Source organism: Phallusia mammillata, chromosome 3 (assembly GCF_965637545.1).
Source record: "Phallusia mammillata chromosome 3, kaPhaMamm4.hap1.1, whole genome shotgun sequence".
In the NCBI taxonomy this organism is placed as follows: Eukaryota; Metazoa; Chordata; class Ascidiacea; order Phlebobranchia; family Ascidiidae; genus Phallusia; species Phallusia mammillata.
The window spans coordinates 1,165,608-1,182,043 of NC_137254.1; the positions used below are offsets into that span (position 1 = coordinate 1,165,608).

Sequence of the window (16,436 nt, forward strand, 5' to 3'; positions counted from 1 at the left end):
GGCCTGTAGGCACATTTTGTAAGTGGCCCGAAAATCAGGGTTGCCAACTAAAAAATTGGACTGATATAACATAAAATTATTCACCACAGCAAATTTAATGCATACGCCACAGACTTAAATACTGCTGAAACACTAACTAGACTACACGTGTGGAATCAAAGGAAACCGTGAAAGCAGGCCATACATGGTTGGCAGTTATTTCGTAACAATGGACGTATGGTGCAATGGCAACAACGGCGGGAAAAGTTTTTGCTTTGACGCAGTAAGCAAGTAGTGGGGGATTGCGGCAGACTGTGGCCGCGGGCCACATTATCATATAAGACCTGAAACTGTCTGCGGGCCGTATGTTGCCCGCCCCTGCTCTAAGTCATACCCAGCTAACAAAATCATCCATGTTTAGATTGATTCAACGTTAACAACGCCACGTTTGTTTCGTTGCATCAAACGGGTGGCAACATGTTTCAATTCGTATTTTTTTAACGATTTTTGCAAGGTTTAATTCATCTGGAAAAACCTATTATAGTAAATACTTATTAGTTTAGAAAGTAATTATTGTGAAAACATAACTAAATTTCTACAGATTTTAAAGTGGCCTGGATTTTTAACTGGCCTGTAGACACGTGCCTACTTTGCCTAATGGTTAATCCGGCACAGTGTATGACTGAATATGAAACGTGAAGTTTCATTAAATGTTCAGCTTGTAATGTTTTTGTGGCCTGTGTACCATAGAATCTATGGTATAGATTGAGCGCTGTAATTCTTAGGGTGTCAGTTTTTCCTGGCTTGCATCTAATGTGTTACTGGTGTCGTTTTACAAGCGCAGGAAATAACACGTCATTCAGCTCATATGGTAAGCCTTGTCACGCATGATGGAATATTATAAGTTTTTCGGCGTATGACGTACCGGTGCTTTGCGCTCATGACAAATGGTATTTTCCAATGCTTGCTTAAAAGTGTTATTTTGCCTGCGGAAAAATGATGCTTAAATAAAGATTGCGCGCTCATTACAAAATATCCAGTTGATCGCTTGCGTATTTTCCAATGCTTAAAAAGCTGTTTAATGCCTGCGGAAGGACAAGCCTTGCGCGTGTAGCAAATTACCCAGAGAGTGGTATGCTGTGTATTTTCCATGCTTACGTAAGACCGGTGTTCAATTGCTTGGCCATTTTGCAATCATCGTCTTTAACAAACAGGTATTTTTTGAAACTTAACCGAAAACGGTTCCAAAAAATCATCTAAACGTACGAATGCTTTTTGTTTCAAGTCATAGTGTGTTGTACTTGCACTTTGCACAGATAAAGCGGGTTTTCTGACGAGAATAGTTTAGTCAACCACAGCGCTCTCTACACTGAGTTGTAAGTCGGCCCGGGTTCTGGCTTAGGTATCGGGCTGATTCGGGCCGGAACTTACACTCTGTCAGTATTTTTTCGAATAAAAAGTGCCTCAAGGAACCAGTTGCTAGACCTGACCTACTGTTAAAAGGCCTTAAAACGCCTTGTTGCAGACAATTGTCTAATGTGTTTGTTGTTTATGTCTTTCCTATGGCTCCAATGTATAGGCATGTCAATCAAACGTTCGGGCCTAAACGGGCTTTTCAAAAAAGGTTCGGGTTCGGCTCGGGTTTTGGCTTCAAATTTCAGGCCCGTTTAAAACTCTCTTTCTACTTGCACGACTTTGCAAGCTTAAAGCAGATTTCCTAATAATATTCGTGCGATTAACAACAGCGCTTGTTACATGCACGACTTTGCCGGTTTGAAGCGGGTTTCCTAACAAGATACATGCAATTAACAACAGCGATTGTAACATGCACGACTTTGCAAGCTTAAAGCGGATTTTTTAATGAGCTTCGTGTATTTAATCACAGCGCTTGTTACATGCACGACTTTGCGAGCTCAACGTAAGTTTATACGCAAGCTGTTTGTATCCGAAACATACAATATACTTGTTAGTGTAACGAACCAATTAGTTGTTTTGCAATTAAAACATACGTACAGTTTATGGCGAAAACTGGCGTTCGTCATTTGATTTCAGAAAACAAGCCGGATGACACCGGTGTGTAAGATCGAAAGATAGAAGGCAGGGCTACGTTTAACCTGTCGTTTCCGTTTCAGTGCCTGTAAATATTCTGCGAAATTGCGGTTTATTCAGATTGCAAGTGGGTTTAGTTAAGTTCGCAGTGTAAAGTAGCTCGGGAGATTTTTAGTCTAACAGAATTGTGTCTAGGTTTATTTATATCAGGTTTCGTTTTGTGATGTTTTGCTTCATATATTTAATTCATTGCAACATCAATTGGATAAAATTAGTCATAATCAAACGTTTTAGTCCAGCGTTGGGCAATTAATTTTAGTAAGAGACCACATAAGAAAACGGGTTCGGGCTTAGTTTTTTACGCTTTGTGTCAGTATTTTTTAAATAAATTTAACTAGCTAAGTAGTTAGTTGTTGGACCGGACCTAATGTCAAACAGCCCTAAAACGCCTTGTTCAAGACCAATTGTCTATTGTGTCTATTGTCTTGGTCTTTTCTGAGGCTTCAAGTATAGGCCTGCCAATCAAACTCAGTATTAACTTTTCGGATTGTAAATACCATTGAGTTGTACACGTTAATTAGTGACCACTGCTTTTCAGAATAAGAATATTCTGTAATACCATGGTTTCTGGTATGCCATGGTTTTCGTGTTCTAAATTTCCGATGCGTGTCACTGTTTTTGTGTTCTAACTTAGGGGTGTCACGAGTTTTATGTTTTGCACTTCTGGGCCACCGTACAAAGACAATGCAATAATAAATCAATTGACACATAATGGTACAGAGTATTACACGTACTGGTTTGCTGCACGTGGCTGTGTTAATTATTAGATTTGTATTAATGACAAATTTAATTTCGACATAGTTATGAGTGTATTTTCCATGCTTACATAAGACCGGTGATTTAATGCCTAGCCATTTTGCAATCATCGTCTTTAACAAAAAGTTACCTGGCGGGTTCTTTCGGCATTTTTCAAGTCTATTATTGTCTAACATGTTTGCTCACTATGTCTATCCTTAGGAATCAATGTGTAATCAAACGGGACGGGTTTTGGGCTTAAATTTCAGGCCCGTTTAAAACTATGTTTCTGCATGCACGACTTTGCAAGCTTAAAGCAGATTTCCTAATAAGATTCGTGCAGTTAACAGCGCTTGTTGCATGCATGACTGTTGCGTCAAACCAACATGGTTGTTTACAACAATCATTCATCGGTATCCTACCGGTCTGTACTTCAACGTTATGTAATTCGCCCTCAGGCCATCAGGTCAGTTAACTCACCATGCTGAGCGTGGAGGAGAAATCTAAACTTGTACCTGCAAAATGTACTCATGAAATTATAACTCGAAGCTACAAACTACGCATGGTATTTGTTGTTTATGGTTGCCAATGTAAAAATAAGCCTCCATACCCTTGTAATTCACCCAGCGAGTTCCAAGTCCTGCAAAGTTGTCAACTTGCTTTTCATGCTCAAGTTGGAATGAAACAGACTTGATTCGGGCTTGACTTCATACTCGGCCAACTTTGTTTCGTAATTTCACCATAAATACAATTTTCCGCCCTACTTCATTTATTATGATGTAATCCGCCCTTATATGGGCAATTCATCACTAATGCGGTTAAACCATTTGGTCTTTAACTGTCTGGATCATGTTTTCAGAGCACTGTTTATCATAACGTAAAATACAGTGCATTCAACGTGACTGTTTTATAGAGACAAGATTGGTTAATTTATGATGTTTTGATAAATTAATTTGGTCGGTTGTAAAACTAATTTCATTTATTTAACGAGTTTGATTTTGAATTTAAAAGGGGTCTGGCCGAAACCGAAACATCTCCAAAACGGCATTTTCGACCGGAAATATCACAACTTTGGTACAACACTAGGTTTCAATGCTCAGTGGACTGTGCAAAAAACGCTTGTTACATACCACAGCTCGACCAATCAGATCGCCACATTTGATCATGTGACGTTATTCGACAAACGACCAACGTATGACTGAATATGAAATGTGAAGTTTCATAAAATGTTCAGCTTGCAATGTTTTCGTGGCCTGAGCACAGTTAATGCCCTTGAGCGCCGTAATTCTTAGGGTGGCAGTTTTGCTTTTTTGCGGTGTCGTTTTGCAAGCGCAGGAAATTTATATTCAGCTCATATGGGAAGCCTTGTCACGCATGATGGAATATAGTGACGCGTTGCTATAAACGAGCGTGACGTCACAATGCCTGTTGACATGGATCTGCCATTAATAATTTTTGCACCTAGCTATTGTTATGTACCTCAGCTTAGCCAATCAGGTTGTCGTGTTTGATCACGTGACTTACAATGTACAATCAAATTCCAGTTGATAAATTTGTTTAGTCTGTGAGATGCAATTGATAGAGCTACTAACACAGTAACTCAAATGACAACCTCGGGAGATTCGCATTAATAACGGGGCGTGGAGAGGGGATTTTTTTATTTAGCGTCTATAAATGGGTTGGGTTGGGAAGTAAGTTTTTACATTTTTTTACATTAGTAACTAATTGTTTGGGTTAGTTTTATTAAATTTTAAATGCTAGTACCTTACCCCGACCCTAGTAGCCCTAACCGTGAGTCTTTTGGAGATATAAACAATCGACTTTTGGTTGTCATTTGAGTTATGGTGTTAGTAGCTCTACAGATGCAATTGCATGCATCGTAGGAATTTACCACTAAGATCTCAGGACTCTTTTCAGGAAAAAATTTCAGGAAAAATATCGCTTTTCAAAACTTGATTGTGTTTTGATGTGTGATGCGATTCAAGTAAACGACAACATTATATTTTGTGCAGTGCGCCGTTGTAATTGCAAGTGATTTATTCTAGTTGCTGTTTCCATTAGCTTTTCGGCATATGATGTACCGCATGCCTGCGTGCTTGTTGTGTAAACTGCAAGACCAGCGGAAGAATGCCTCGCGCTCATGACAAGTTGTATTTTTTAATCCTTGTATATAGGTGTTTTAAAAAATTATGTCTGCGGAAGGATGATGCTTTAATAAAGGCCCTGCGCTTATAATAAATCACCCAGCTGGATTCTCGTATATTTTCCCATGCTTACCTAAAAAAGTTTTTCTAATGCCTGCGAACGGACGAACTTTGTGTTTTTACAAAATTTCCCAGAGAGTGGTATGCTGTGTATTTTTCATGCTTACGTAAAAGCGGTGTTCAATTGCTTGGCCATTTTGCAATCATCGTCTTCAACAAAAAGTTACCTTGGCATTTTTCCAAACTTAAATGAAAACGGTCCTCAAAAAACGGGTTCGGGCTTAAGTTTCTTAAAAAAACGGGCTTGATTCGGGCCTGACTTTACACTCTGTGTCAGTATTTTTTTCGATTAAAAAGTATCTAAGTAGCCAGTTGCTAGACTTGACCAACTGTTAAACGGCCCCAAAAGGCTTGTTGCAGACCAATTATCTATTATTGTCTAATGTGTTTGTTATCGCTATTTTTCCTAAGGCTTCAATGTATAGGCATGTCAATCAAACTTTCGGGCCTAAACGGGCTTTTCAAAAACGATTCGGGTTCGGTTCTGGTTTTGGGCTTAAATTTCAGGCCCGTTGAAAACTATGTTTATACATGCACGACTTTGCAAGCTTAAAGCAGATTTCCTAATAATATTCGTGTGATTAACAACAGCGCTTGTTACATTCACGACTTTTCCGGTTTAAAACGGGTGTCCTAACAAGATTCATGCAATTTACAACAGTGCTTGTTACATGCACGACTTTGCAAGCTTAAAGCGGATTTTTAATAAGCTTCGTGCAGTTAATCACAGCGATTGTTACATGCACGACTATGCGAGCTCAACGTTAGTTTAATACACAAGCTGTTTATATCCGAAACTTACACTATACTTGTTAGTGTAAAGCAGCGGTTCCCAAACTGGGGTCCGCCGTCCTTTAGGGCAGTGCTCTTCAACCGGGTATACTGTATACCCAAGTGTATACCACGTCAAAACTAGGGTATACGACTGAAGAAAGGTATACGAAGGGAATACAGCTTAGGTCAGTGTTATTAAAGGTCACTATTGTGTTTTTACTAAATGCACAAAGGCATAACATGTGATCTATGTGAGACTGACCTGCTTGTTGTGAATATTATTGGGTCAATTTGGGATTGTTGTGTCAATAATGTGAATTATGAAGCAATAAGCACATAGTAACTGTTAAGTTGTACAATTTACTTTTTAGGTTTAGTGAGATTTTAGGTTCAATATTCCTGGAGTAAAGGATTGCGGAAACGAAAAAGAATTTTTCGATCTTTTTAATTTAATTTTTCGATACTAGGCTAACAAAAAGTCTCAAGCATGCAGCTTCTGGGGTGTTAATATTTTTTCCAGACCCTCAAACTAGTTTTGCAATCCAAATATATAGCAAAAAAAGTTTTTCTAATGCCTGCGAACGGACGAACTTTGTGTTTTTACAAAATTTCCCAGAGAGTGGTATGCAGTGTATTTTCCATGCTTACGTAAAAGCGGTGTTCAATTGCTTGGCCATTTTGCAATCATCGTCTTCAACAAAAAGTTACCTTGGCATTTTTCCAAACTTAAATGAAAACGGTCCTCAAAAAACGGGTTCGGGCTTAAGTTTCTTCAAAAAACGGGCATGATTCGGGCCTGACTTTACACTCTGTGTCAGTATTTTTTCGATTAAAAAGTATCTAAGTAGCCAGTTGCTAGACTTGACCAACTGTTAAACGGCCCCAAAACGGCTTGTTGCAGACCAATTATCTATTATTGTCTAATGTGTTTGTTATCGCTATTTTTCCTAAGGCTTCAATGTATAGGCCTGACAATCAAACTTTCGGGCCTAAACGGGCTTTTCAAAAACGATTCGGGTTCGGTTCGGGTTTTGGGCTTAAATTTCAGGCCCGTTGAAAACTATGTTTATACATGCACGACTTTGCAAGCTTAAAGCAGATTTCCTAATAATATTCGTGTGATTAACAACAGCGCTTGTTACATTCACGACTTTTCCGGTTTAAAACGGGTGTCCTAACAAGATTCATGCAATTAACAACAGTGCTTGTTACATGCACGACTTTGCAAGCTTAAAGCGGATTTTTAATGAGCTTCGTGCAGTTAATCACAGCGATTGTTACATGCACGACTATGCGAGCTCAACGTTAGTTTAATACACAAGCTGTTTATATCCGAAACTTACACTATACTTGTTAGTGTAAAGCAGCGGTTCCCAAACTGGGGTCCGCCGTCTTTTAGGGCAGTGCTCTTCAACCGGGTATACTGTATACCCAAGTGTATACCACGTCAAAACTAGGGTATACGACTGAAGAAAGGTATACGAAGGGAATACAGCTTAGGTCAGTGTTATTAAAGGTCACTATTGTGTTTTTACTAAATGCACAAAGGCATAACATGTGATCTATGTGAGACTGACCTGCTTGTTGTGAATATTATTGGGTCAATTTGGGATTGTTGTGTCAATAATGTGAATTATGAAGCAATAAGCACATAGTAACTGTTAAGTTGTACAATTTACTTTTTAGGTTTAGTGAGATTTTAGGTTCAATATTCCTGGAGTAAAGGATTGCGGAAACGAAAAAGAATTTTTCGATCTTTTTAATTTAATTTTTCGATACTAGGCTAACAAAAAGTCTCAAGCATGCAGCTTCTGGGGTGTTAATATTTTTTCCAGACCCTCAAACTAGTTTTGCAATCCAAATATATAGCAAAAAAAGTTTTATTTACGCAACGGCCGCCAGTTTATGCAAGTTCACATGTTCACAGCCACAGGCTGTCTTCCCCTGGCCTAGTATAACAATACTTCTTCACGTGACCAGGCAAGTCACTATTAGTTGACTGTTTTACTTCCTGCGCACAATTAAAAATGTGTAGGGCAGGGGTGCCCAACCTTTTTTGACTCGAGATCGACTTTTGAGGTATTTTAACTCTCGAGATCGACTTTTGAGGTAGTTCAACTCTCGAGATCTACTATTCCAATACAAATTAGCAAAGACATGGCGAGTACCAGAACAAAGCAACATTTACTACTGCAAAATAAGTTTTAAACATAAGTTTCTGCAACCCTCGCGATCGACTTAAAATCAGTCCGAGATCGACCAGTCGATCGCGATCGACGGGTTGGGCACCCCTGGTGTAGGGTATACAAATTTGCTTGGAAGTTGTAAAAGGTATACAACGGGAAAAAAGGTTGAAGAGCACTGCTTTAGGGGTCCGTGAGGCAAATTTGTTGAAGTTCAAAAAGTTGAAGTAATTCTATAATCTTATTTGGCGTCAGTTTGTGCCACTAAATAAGATTAAATCAAAGTAGAATTGAGAATCGACTGTCTCCATTGCTAAACAATGGCCTTTATTGAATGACAACTATCAAAAATGCAATTGTTCGCGCACAGTCGTAATGTTTTTTGTCCTGTTTGTGATGTCTTTGGATGATTGTTATGCGCAATTTTGCATAACTGGCTAAAATCCTGCAATCAACTTTCGTTTTTATGAAATACACATTGAGGCTTAAGGACTGCGAGCCCTCGAAATTATGGCAAAGGGACCGTTTTGAAAAAAATATGAAAAAGTTTGGCAACCACTGGTGTAAAGAAACATTTAGTTGTTTTGCAATTAAAACATGCGTACAGTTTGTGGCGAAAACTGGCGTTGAATTCAGAAAACAAGCCGGATGACACCGGTGTGTAAGATCGCAAGATAGAAGGCAGTGCTAGGTCTAACCTGTCGTTTCCGACCATAAATATTCTGCCAAATGTCGGTTTATTCAGATTGCGGACGTGTTTGGTTAAGTTCGCAGTGTAAAGTATCTCGGGAGATTTTTGGTCTAACAGAATTGTGACAAGTTTGTTTATACCAGATTTTAAAATATATTTCATTTTGTGATGTTTCGCTTTTTATATTTAATTTATTGCAACATCAAGTGTATAAAATCAGGCGTAATCGTTTTAGTCCAGCGTTAGGCAATTAATTTTAGTAAGACACCACATAAGAAAACGGGTACGGGCTTAGTTTTTTACGCTTTGTGTCAGTAGTTTTTTAAATAAATTTAACTAGCTAAGTAGCTAGTTGCTGAACATGACCTAATGGGAAAAATCTCTAAAACGTCTTGTTCAATACCAATTGTCTATTGTGTTTGTTGTGTTGGTCTTTCCTGAGGCTTCAATGTATAGGCCTAAACGGGCTTCTCAAAAACGATTTGGGTTCGGGCTTGTTCTTTCGGGTCGGGTTTGGCTCCAATTTCAGGTTTGTTTACAACTTTTGGTCGAACCAACAATAATTTGAACCTAATTCTGCTCAGTATTAATTTTTTTGTATTGTAAATACCATTGGATTATATATTTTAATTAGTGACTACATGTAGTCTGCAGCTTTTCAGAAGAATAAGAATATTCTGTAATGCCATGGTTTTTGTGTTCTATATTTAGGGTGCGTGCCACGGTTTTCGTGTTCTGACTTTGGTGTGTCACGTGTTTTTTGCTCTCTGTGCCACCGTACAAAGGCAACGAAACACAAAATCACTTGAAACGTAATGGTACAACGTTTTAAATGTACTGGTTTGCGCTACGTGGCTGTGTTAATTATAAGATTTGTATTAATGCCAAATTTAATTTCGACATAGTTATGAGTGTATTTTTCATGCCTACGTAAGACCGGTGTTTAAATGCTTGGCCATTTTGCAATCATCGTCTTTAACAAAAAGTTACCTGGCGGGTTCTTTCGGCATTTTTCAAGTCTATTATTGTCTAACATGTTTGCTCACTTTGTCTATCCTTAGGAATCAATGTGTAATCAAACGGGACGGGTTTTGGGCTTAAATTTCAGGCCCGTTTAAAACTCTGTTTCTGCATGCACGACTTTGCAAGCTTGAAGCAGATTTGCTAATAATATTCGTGCAATTAAGAACAGCGCTTGTTACATGCACGACTTTGCCGGTTTGAAGCGGGTTTCCTAACAAGATTCATGCAATTAACAACAGCACTTGTTACATGCACGACTTTGCAAGCTTAAAGCGGATTTTTAACGAGCTTCGTGCAGTTAATCACAGCGATTGTTACATGCACGACTTTGCGAACTCAACGTAAGTTTATACACAAGCTGTTTGTATCCGAAACCTACAATATACTTGCTAGTGTAAAGAAGCATTTTGCTGTTTTGCAATTAAAACATACGTACAGTTTGTGGCGAAAACTGGCGTTCATCATTTGATTTCAGAAAACAAGCCGGATGACACCGGTGTGTAAGATCGAAAGATAGAAGGCTGTGGTACATATCACCTATCGTTTCCATTTCAGTTCCTATAAATATTCTGCGAAATTGCGGTTTATTCAGATTTCAAGTGGGTTTAGTTAAGTTCGCAGTGTAAATAGCTCGGGAGATTTTTGGTCTAACAGAATTGTGTCTAGGTTTATTTATATCACATTTCGTTTTGTGATGTTTTGCTTCATATATTTTATTCATTGCAACATCAATTGGATAAAATCAGTCATAATCAAACGTTTTAGTCCAGCGTTGGGTAATTAATTTTAGTAAGAGACCACATAAGAAAACGGGTTCGGGCTGAGTTTTTTACACTCTGTGTCAGTATTTTTTCGATTAAATTTAAGTATAGCTTAGTAGCCAGTTGCTATACTCGACCTTATAATGTCAAACAGCCCTAAAACGCTTTGTTCAAGACAACTTGTCTATTATTGTCTAATGTGTTTGTTGTCTATGTCTTTCCTAAGGAATCAATGTGTAGGCCTGTCAATCAAACTTTCGGGCCTAAACTGGGTTTTCAAAAACGATTCGGGTTCGGGTCGGGTTTTGGGCTTAAATTTCAGGCCCGTTTAAAACTCTGTTTCTACATGCACGACTTTGCAAGCTTAAAGCAGATTTCGTAATAATATTCGTGCGATTAACAACAGCGCTTGTTATATGCACGACTTTGCAAGCTTAAAGCAGATTTCCTAATAAGATTCATGCAATTAACAACAGCGCTTGTTACATGCACGACTTTGCAAACTTAAAGCAGATTTCCTAATAAGATTCGTGCAGTTAACAGCGCTTGTTGCATGCACGACTATTGCGTCAAACCAACATGGTTGTTTACAACAATCATTCATCGGTATCCTACCGGTCTGTACTACGACGTTATGTAATTGGCCCTCAGGCCATCAGGTCAGATAACGACCATGCTGAGCGTGGAGGAGAAATCTCTTTCTGTGACCGTACTTTCCCAAATTCAGCTAGAAATTTCAAGCAAGCAGCTTACCAATTTCATGTAATTATCTAATCGCAAATATTCGCCCATTGTATCGTCCTAAAAACACGCCAACTTTTTGCATTTTATACGACCATCGTATTGTATATATGTCTTGTTTTACGTTATGTTGGACAGTGTTGTTTACGGGCAGTGGTAAAGTCCGCTTGTTGAATGCAGTTGTTTTTAGCGCAGTGCCAGATTATTGCTATTTTGGCAGTTTAATGTTTTAGTATTACGTCTATTGTATTATAATTGTTTGGGTGTTACTTATATGAAAATCACGTGGTGGAGTGGAACTAGGTTTTGTTTATAGACAGATTTTCTCTTCATAGCATAATTTAATCTTAAATACATAATTCTTACACAAAAGCCATAAGCGAACTATAGTGAACTCACGCAATAATAAGCATAAGCTTGAGAAATAATCTATATTAACGAAAGATTACACTCTAAATTAAGTGGCGTTCCATGATAGCTTATTAGACTAAAAAGACGAGCCAGAAACGTTACAGTCGTGTAGATTTCTGTTTGGAAACTTCCGGATTTGTTCATACTATTTTGTTTTTGCCAAATGTTTTGATCAAAATGCTGAAAAACTTTATCCTGGTTTGATTTAGTTTCATCATCCATTTTGGGAGATCAAATGCTGGTAGTTTCCTATTTAATTCGTTCCGCGTTAAAAAAGGATTTATCTGCTGTTTCGTTTTCGCAAATATCTTTCTGGGTTCTGATTTTAGCTCCATTTAGAGTTTTTTCGTTAACTTGAACCGGGTATTTTTCTGGGTGATGTAAATTAATTATTCAGTTACATGTGAAGGGGTTTTAAGTTTGCGGTTGGAGGGATCCGGTTTAGTTTAAAAAGTGTTTCACAATATAGAAAATATTCTGAACACCACAACAAGTAACAACTTGGTAGAAAAGAATAAAACATTCCATAGATAGTAGGATATTTTACACAAACAAACTAAACTGTTATATTAACAGTGGCTACATAGAAATCATAGACATGCTGTGGTTATTATTTCTATTGTTTTTCGTCGGATGCGCGGAAGGTGAATGTCCGGGTGAGGATTTCAGTCTCGCTCCTCGACCTTATGCAAGTAAGCTTACCTCGATCAAAATCAATCCAAAAGTTCATTAAACTTAGCACATGTTTTGTAGCAAATTAAACTTATGTGTTTCTTTTCAACTTATGCATAATTTGACTTTTCTGTAAAACTTATGTTTGCAATTTTCTTCACAGAACCTGACAATCTCTCGGTGTGCGAGGAACCGTACCGCGGTCCAAACTGCAGCTGCCCTACGTCAATGTTCGAATGTGCTTGTCACAAGTTTGGTCGGTGTGGGGACAAACCAGGATGTATTGGGATGTGGAGGGTAAATGACCTGTTCAACGATAACGACTGTGGTGATTGGAGCGACGAGTTTAGTGAGATTTGTCCTGAAGGCTACTTTAAGTGTGCCTGCTTCAACACAACTTGTAAAGGTGGTGTTGGGTGTTTGTGGGAGGGGTTGCGATGTGATGGAAAGATACATTGTTTAGATGGCAGTGATGAAGCTAATTGCACTTGTCCAGCTCATAAGTTTGAATGTCCTTGTTACAAAACAATAAACTGCACTGCATATGGTTGCATCAACAAATACTGGCAATGTAATGGAAACAATGACTGTGGAGATTGGAGTGATGAAGTTAATTGCACTACTTGTCCAGCTCATAAGTTTGAATGTGATTGTTACAAAACAATAAACTGCACAACTGGACGGGGTTGCATCAACAAATACCAGCAATGTGATGGATATGCTCACTGTGGAGATTGGAGTGATGAAGTTAATTGCACTTGTCCAGCTAATAAGTTTGAATGTGATTGCTACAAAACAAAGAACTGCACAACTGGATGGGGTTGCATCGAAAAATACAGACAATGTGATGGAATTAATAGCTGTGGAGATTGGAGTGATGAAGTTGATTGCCCTTGTCCAGCTAATAAGTTTGAATGCCCTTGTTACAAAACAAGGAACTGCACAACTGACTATGGTTGCATTCACAAACGCACGCAATGCAATGGATATAATAACTGTGGAGATTGGAGTGATGAAGTTAATTGCACTTGTCCAGCTAACAAGTTTCAATGTGCATGTGTTGGCACAAAACAATGCGATATTACTTTAGGTGGAAGTTGTATTAACCGATTATTATTATGTGATGGAAATCATGACTGTTTTGATAATAGTGATGAGACACATTACACATGTAACTGCTCTGGAGTTTACACAAGATGTCCGTGTGATCCTGGTAACAAACACTGTCTATCTACTGGCAGATGCATACCTTTTGACTGGATTGGTGATGGAATTAGGGATTGCTATAATGGAAGTGACGAACTTTGTTCAGTTTCCAACTTCACATGTCAATCTTGCACAATGTTTGCCACAACTTGTCAAAGTGAACAACTTGCCAGGTATCTTGTACATTCCACAGTTCCAGCAGAGTGCAATACAGTAATCCAACCATCGTGTGCTGATGACATCAACAGTTGTGAAAGCAAGAATATAATTTGTGTCTCTTCAAACTGCAAAAAAACAGAACAATTTTGTCAGAATTATTTCATTTGTGAAAACAAAAAAATCATAGCTGGAAGTGATTTTTGTGACTTAGTTAGTAGTTGTAGTGACAATAGTGATGAAATTAAGGCAGGATTTGGATTTAAATGCTCTGGATCATCCAGACAGGGTGTTTGTGTTTTACCTCAAACTAATGTGTACGATTCAGTGGCTCAATGTTCTGATAAATCTGATCTTTGTTTTGTCAACAGACAGTTTAAATGTTTTCAGTGTTTGGATAAAAAGTTAATCATATCACCCACGCAAGTTTGTGATGGCATAGTGGACTGCTTTGATATGTCAGATGAGTGTTTGTGTTTGAATCAAAGTTTGTGTAACGATATAAGGGGTACTTGTCCTTCAAATCAGATGCATTGCCAAAATAAATCAGTATGTTCAGTTCAAAGTGGAAAGTTGTGCAACTGGAGCATGCAATGTGTTGATCAAATAAATACAAAATACTGTTCATCTGCAAATATTTTGGAACAAACTCAGTGTTTACCAGAAAATGTTGCAGACCTCGGACTTGACGAAATATTTAAGTGTTCGAAAACTGATAACAAACTGTTGAGGAGTAAATTTCAGTATCAGCTAGGTAAGGGAATTGAAGCAAGAATTTTGTTGAACTCAATATGTGATGGAAAAGTTGAGGACGACTTGGGGTTAAATGGTGAAGTGAATTGTCCAAATTTGTTTTATTGTTTCTCAAAAGGAAAGATCAACATAGAAAACACTCGAGTGTGTGACGGTAATGTCGATTGTGATGACGGCTCAGATGAATTTCCTGAACTTTGCAACAAAACCCAGTTTTATTGCAAAATCAAGAAAAAGGTTTCCATTGAAAGAAAATCTGTTTGTGATGGAATTATCGATTGTGTCAATGAATCTGATGAAAGTAAATGTCATTGTGAAAAAATAAGGTTTTATTGCACAAATAAACAGCCGTTGTCGGTTGAATGGAAACTAGTACAGAATGGAATTCACGATTGTTCGGATGGAAGTGATGAATGTGTGAACTTGGCTGGGGATGCATTTGCAGATGTCAATGAAATGATTGCCAATCCAATATACCGAGCAATTTTCTGGATAACAGCTGTGTTAGCTTTGGGAGGAAATTTGTTTGTGTTTATTGCAACTGCTCACAGCTTATCGAAGGTAGACAAGAGTCGAAATGTTTTCATCAACACAAGTATTTTTCTTCTAAACCTCTGTTGCTCAGATTTTCTCATGGGAATTTATCTGCTTGTAGTTATAGTGCAAGCCACACAATTTTCTGGCTCGTATTGTTTGTTCGATAAGGAGTGGAGATCAAGTAGTTTGTGTGCGGGACTTGGAGCACTTGCTGTGGTTTCTTCTGAAGCATCGGCCATGACTATGACAGCCATGACTACTTTTCGCCTTATATCAGCCTTTAGACCATTCACAATTCAAAGTGTAGGTATTTTTAGAATTTTACTTGCTGAACTGTTTTGCTGGATTTCAGCTGTTGTTTTGGCAACTATTCCTTTGCTGAAAGTCACTTCGGAATATTATACAACTGATGTTTGGTTTCCAAACAACATTTTTGGAAGTGATTTTGTTTCCAGGGAAAACATGTCACTTCTTGCACAAAGAATTACTGGCGTAGAACCCGAAAGTTGGAACGATGTGAAAAAAACTATCAAGCAAACATTTCCTCTCAACCCAATCAAAGGGGAGTTTGGATATTATGGAGAAACAAGTGTTTGTATGCCACGTTTGTTTGCCCAATCCAGTGAATTTGCTTGGGAATATTCAACTTTCCTCATCACAATCAACTTCCTTATGTTCATCTACATGGTGGTTGCATATGTTCTCATCTACAAACAGAGCAACCGCATGAAAGGGTCCAGAAATAACGATATGAGCTCTAAGATGCAGAAGAGAATCTCGAGGTTGATTTTGACCGACTTCTGTTGCTGGATTCCAATTTGTGTCATGGCATATTTGAGTATTGGAGGAATCAAGATGCCACCAGACGCTTATGTGTTAAGTGCTTGTCTGTTGCTTCCAATCAACAGTGCTCTTAATCCCTTGCTTTACTCCAAAGCAATAGAAGATCAACTTGTCAGGGCAAAGAAATCACTGGTGGAGAAATTATCCTCTTTACCAACATCTACAATTCACTCATCAGATTTAGCTGTGAGATACAGTGCTCGTGCAGATGAAGATGGCAACAGAGTGATTGAGACCATTAAATGAAAACAACAAAAACTAAAATAAACTAATGTACAATAGTAAATATCCCACAAATAATCGTTGATTTTAAAGTCTAAAATCGTGTTGTATTTGTTCTGATTTTCATCATGTTGTACATATGCTTGTGTGAATATCTATTACTGTTGAAACTTTTGAGTAAGGTATGATTTTTAACAATTATAAATGGGAAGGTTTAAGCTAAGTGTTATGTTGTAAAGGAAAGGTGAATGCATAGATTGAAAGGTATTTCAGGGACAAAGCAAAAGTTCAAAATTTGAAAAGAGCGATGATTGCATTTAAAATGGCATAGAAAATTATTTAACGATAACGATTTTGGACTTATGGCAGTGTATTT

General features: G+C 38.0%; 2 protein-coding genes across 3 annotated transcripts in view; both read left to right on the top strand.

The window, feature by feature from the left end:
- Positions 1–16,436, top strand: part of LOC145220277 (large ribosomal subunit protein uL14-like) — a 114,328-nt gene that overhangs the window by 60,935 nt on the left and 36,957 nt on the right. The window lies entirely within an intron of this gene.
- Positions 12,443–16,250, top strand: LOC145220191 (uncharacterized). Its single transcript, XM_080087471.1, has one exon. It carries the CDS (start codon positions 12,485–12,487, stop codon positions 16,082–16,084), a length of 3,600 nt encoding a protein of 1,199 aa, XP_079943597.1. The 5' UTR covers positions 12,443–12,484; the 3' UTR covers positions 16,085–16,250.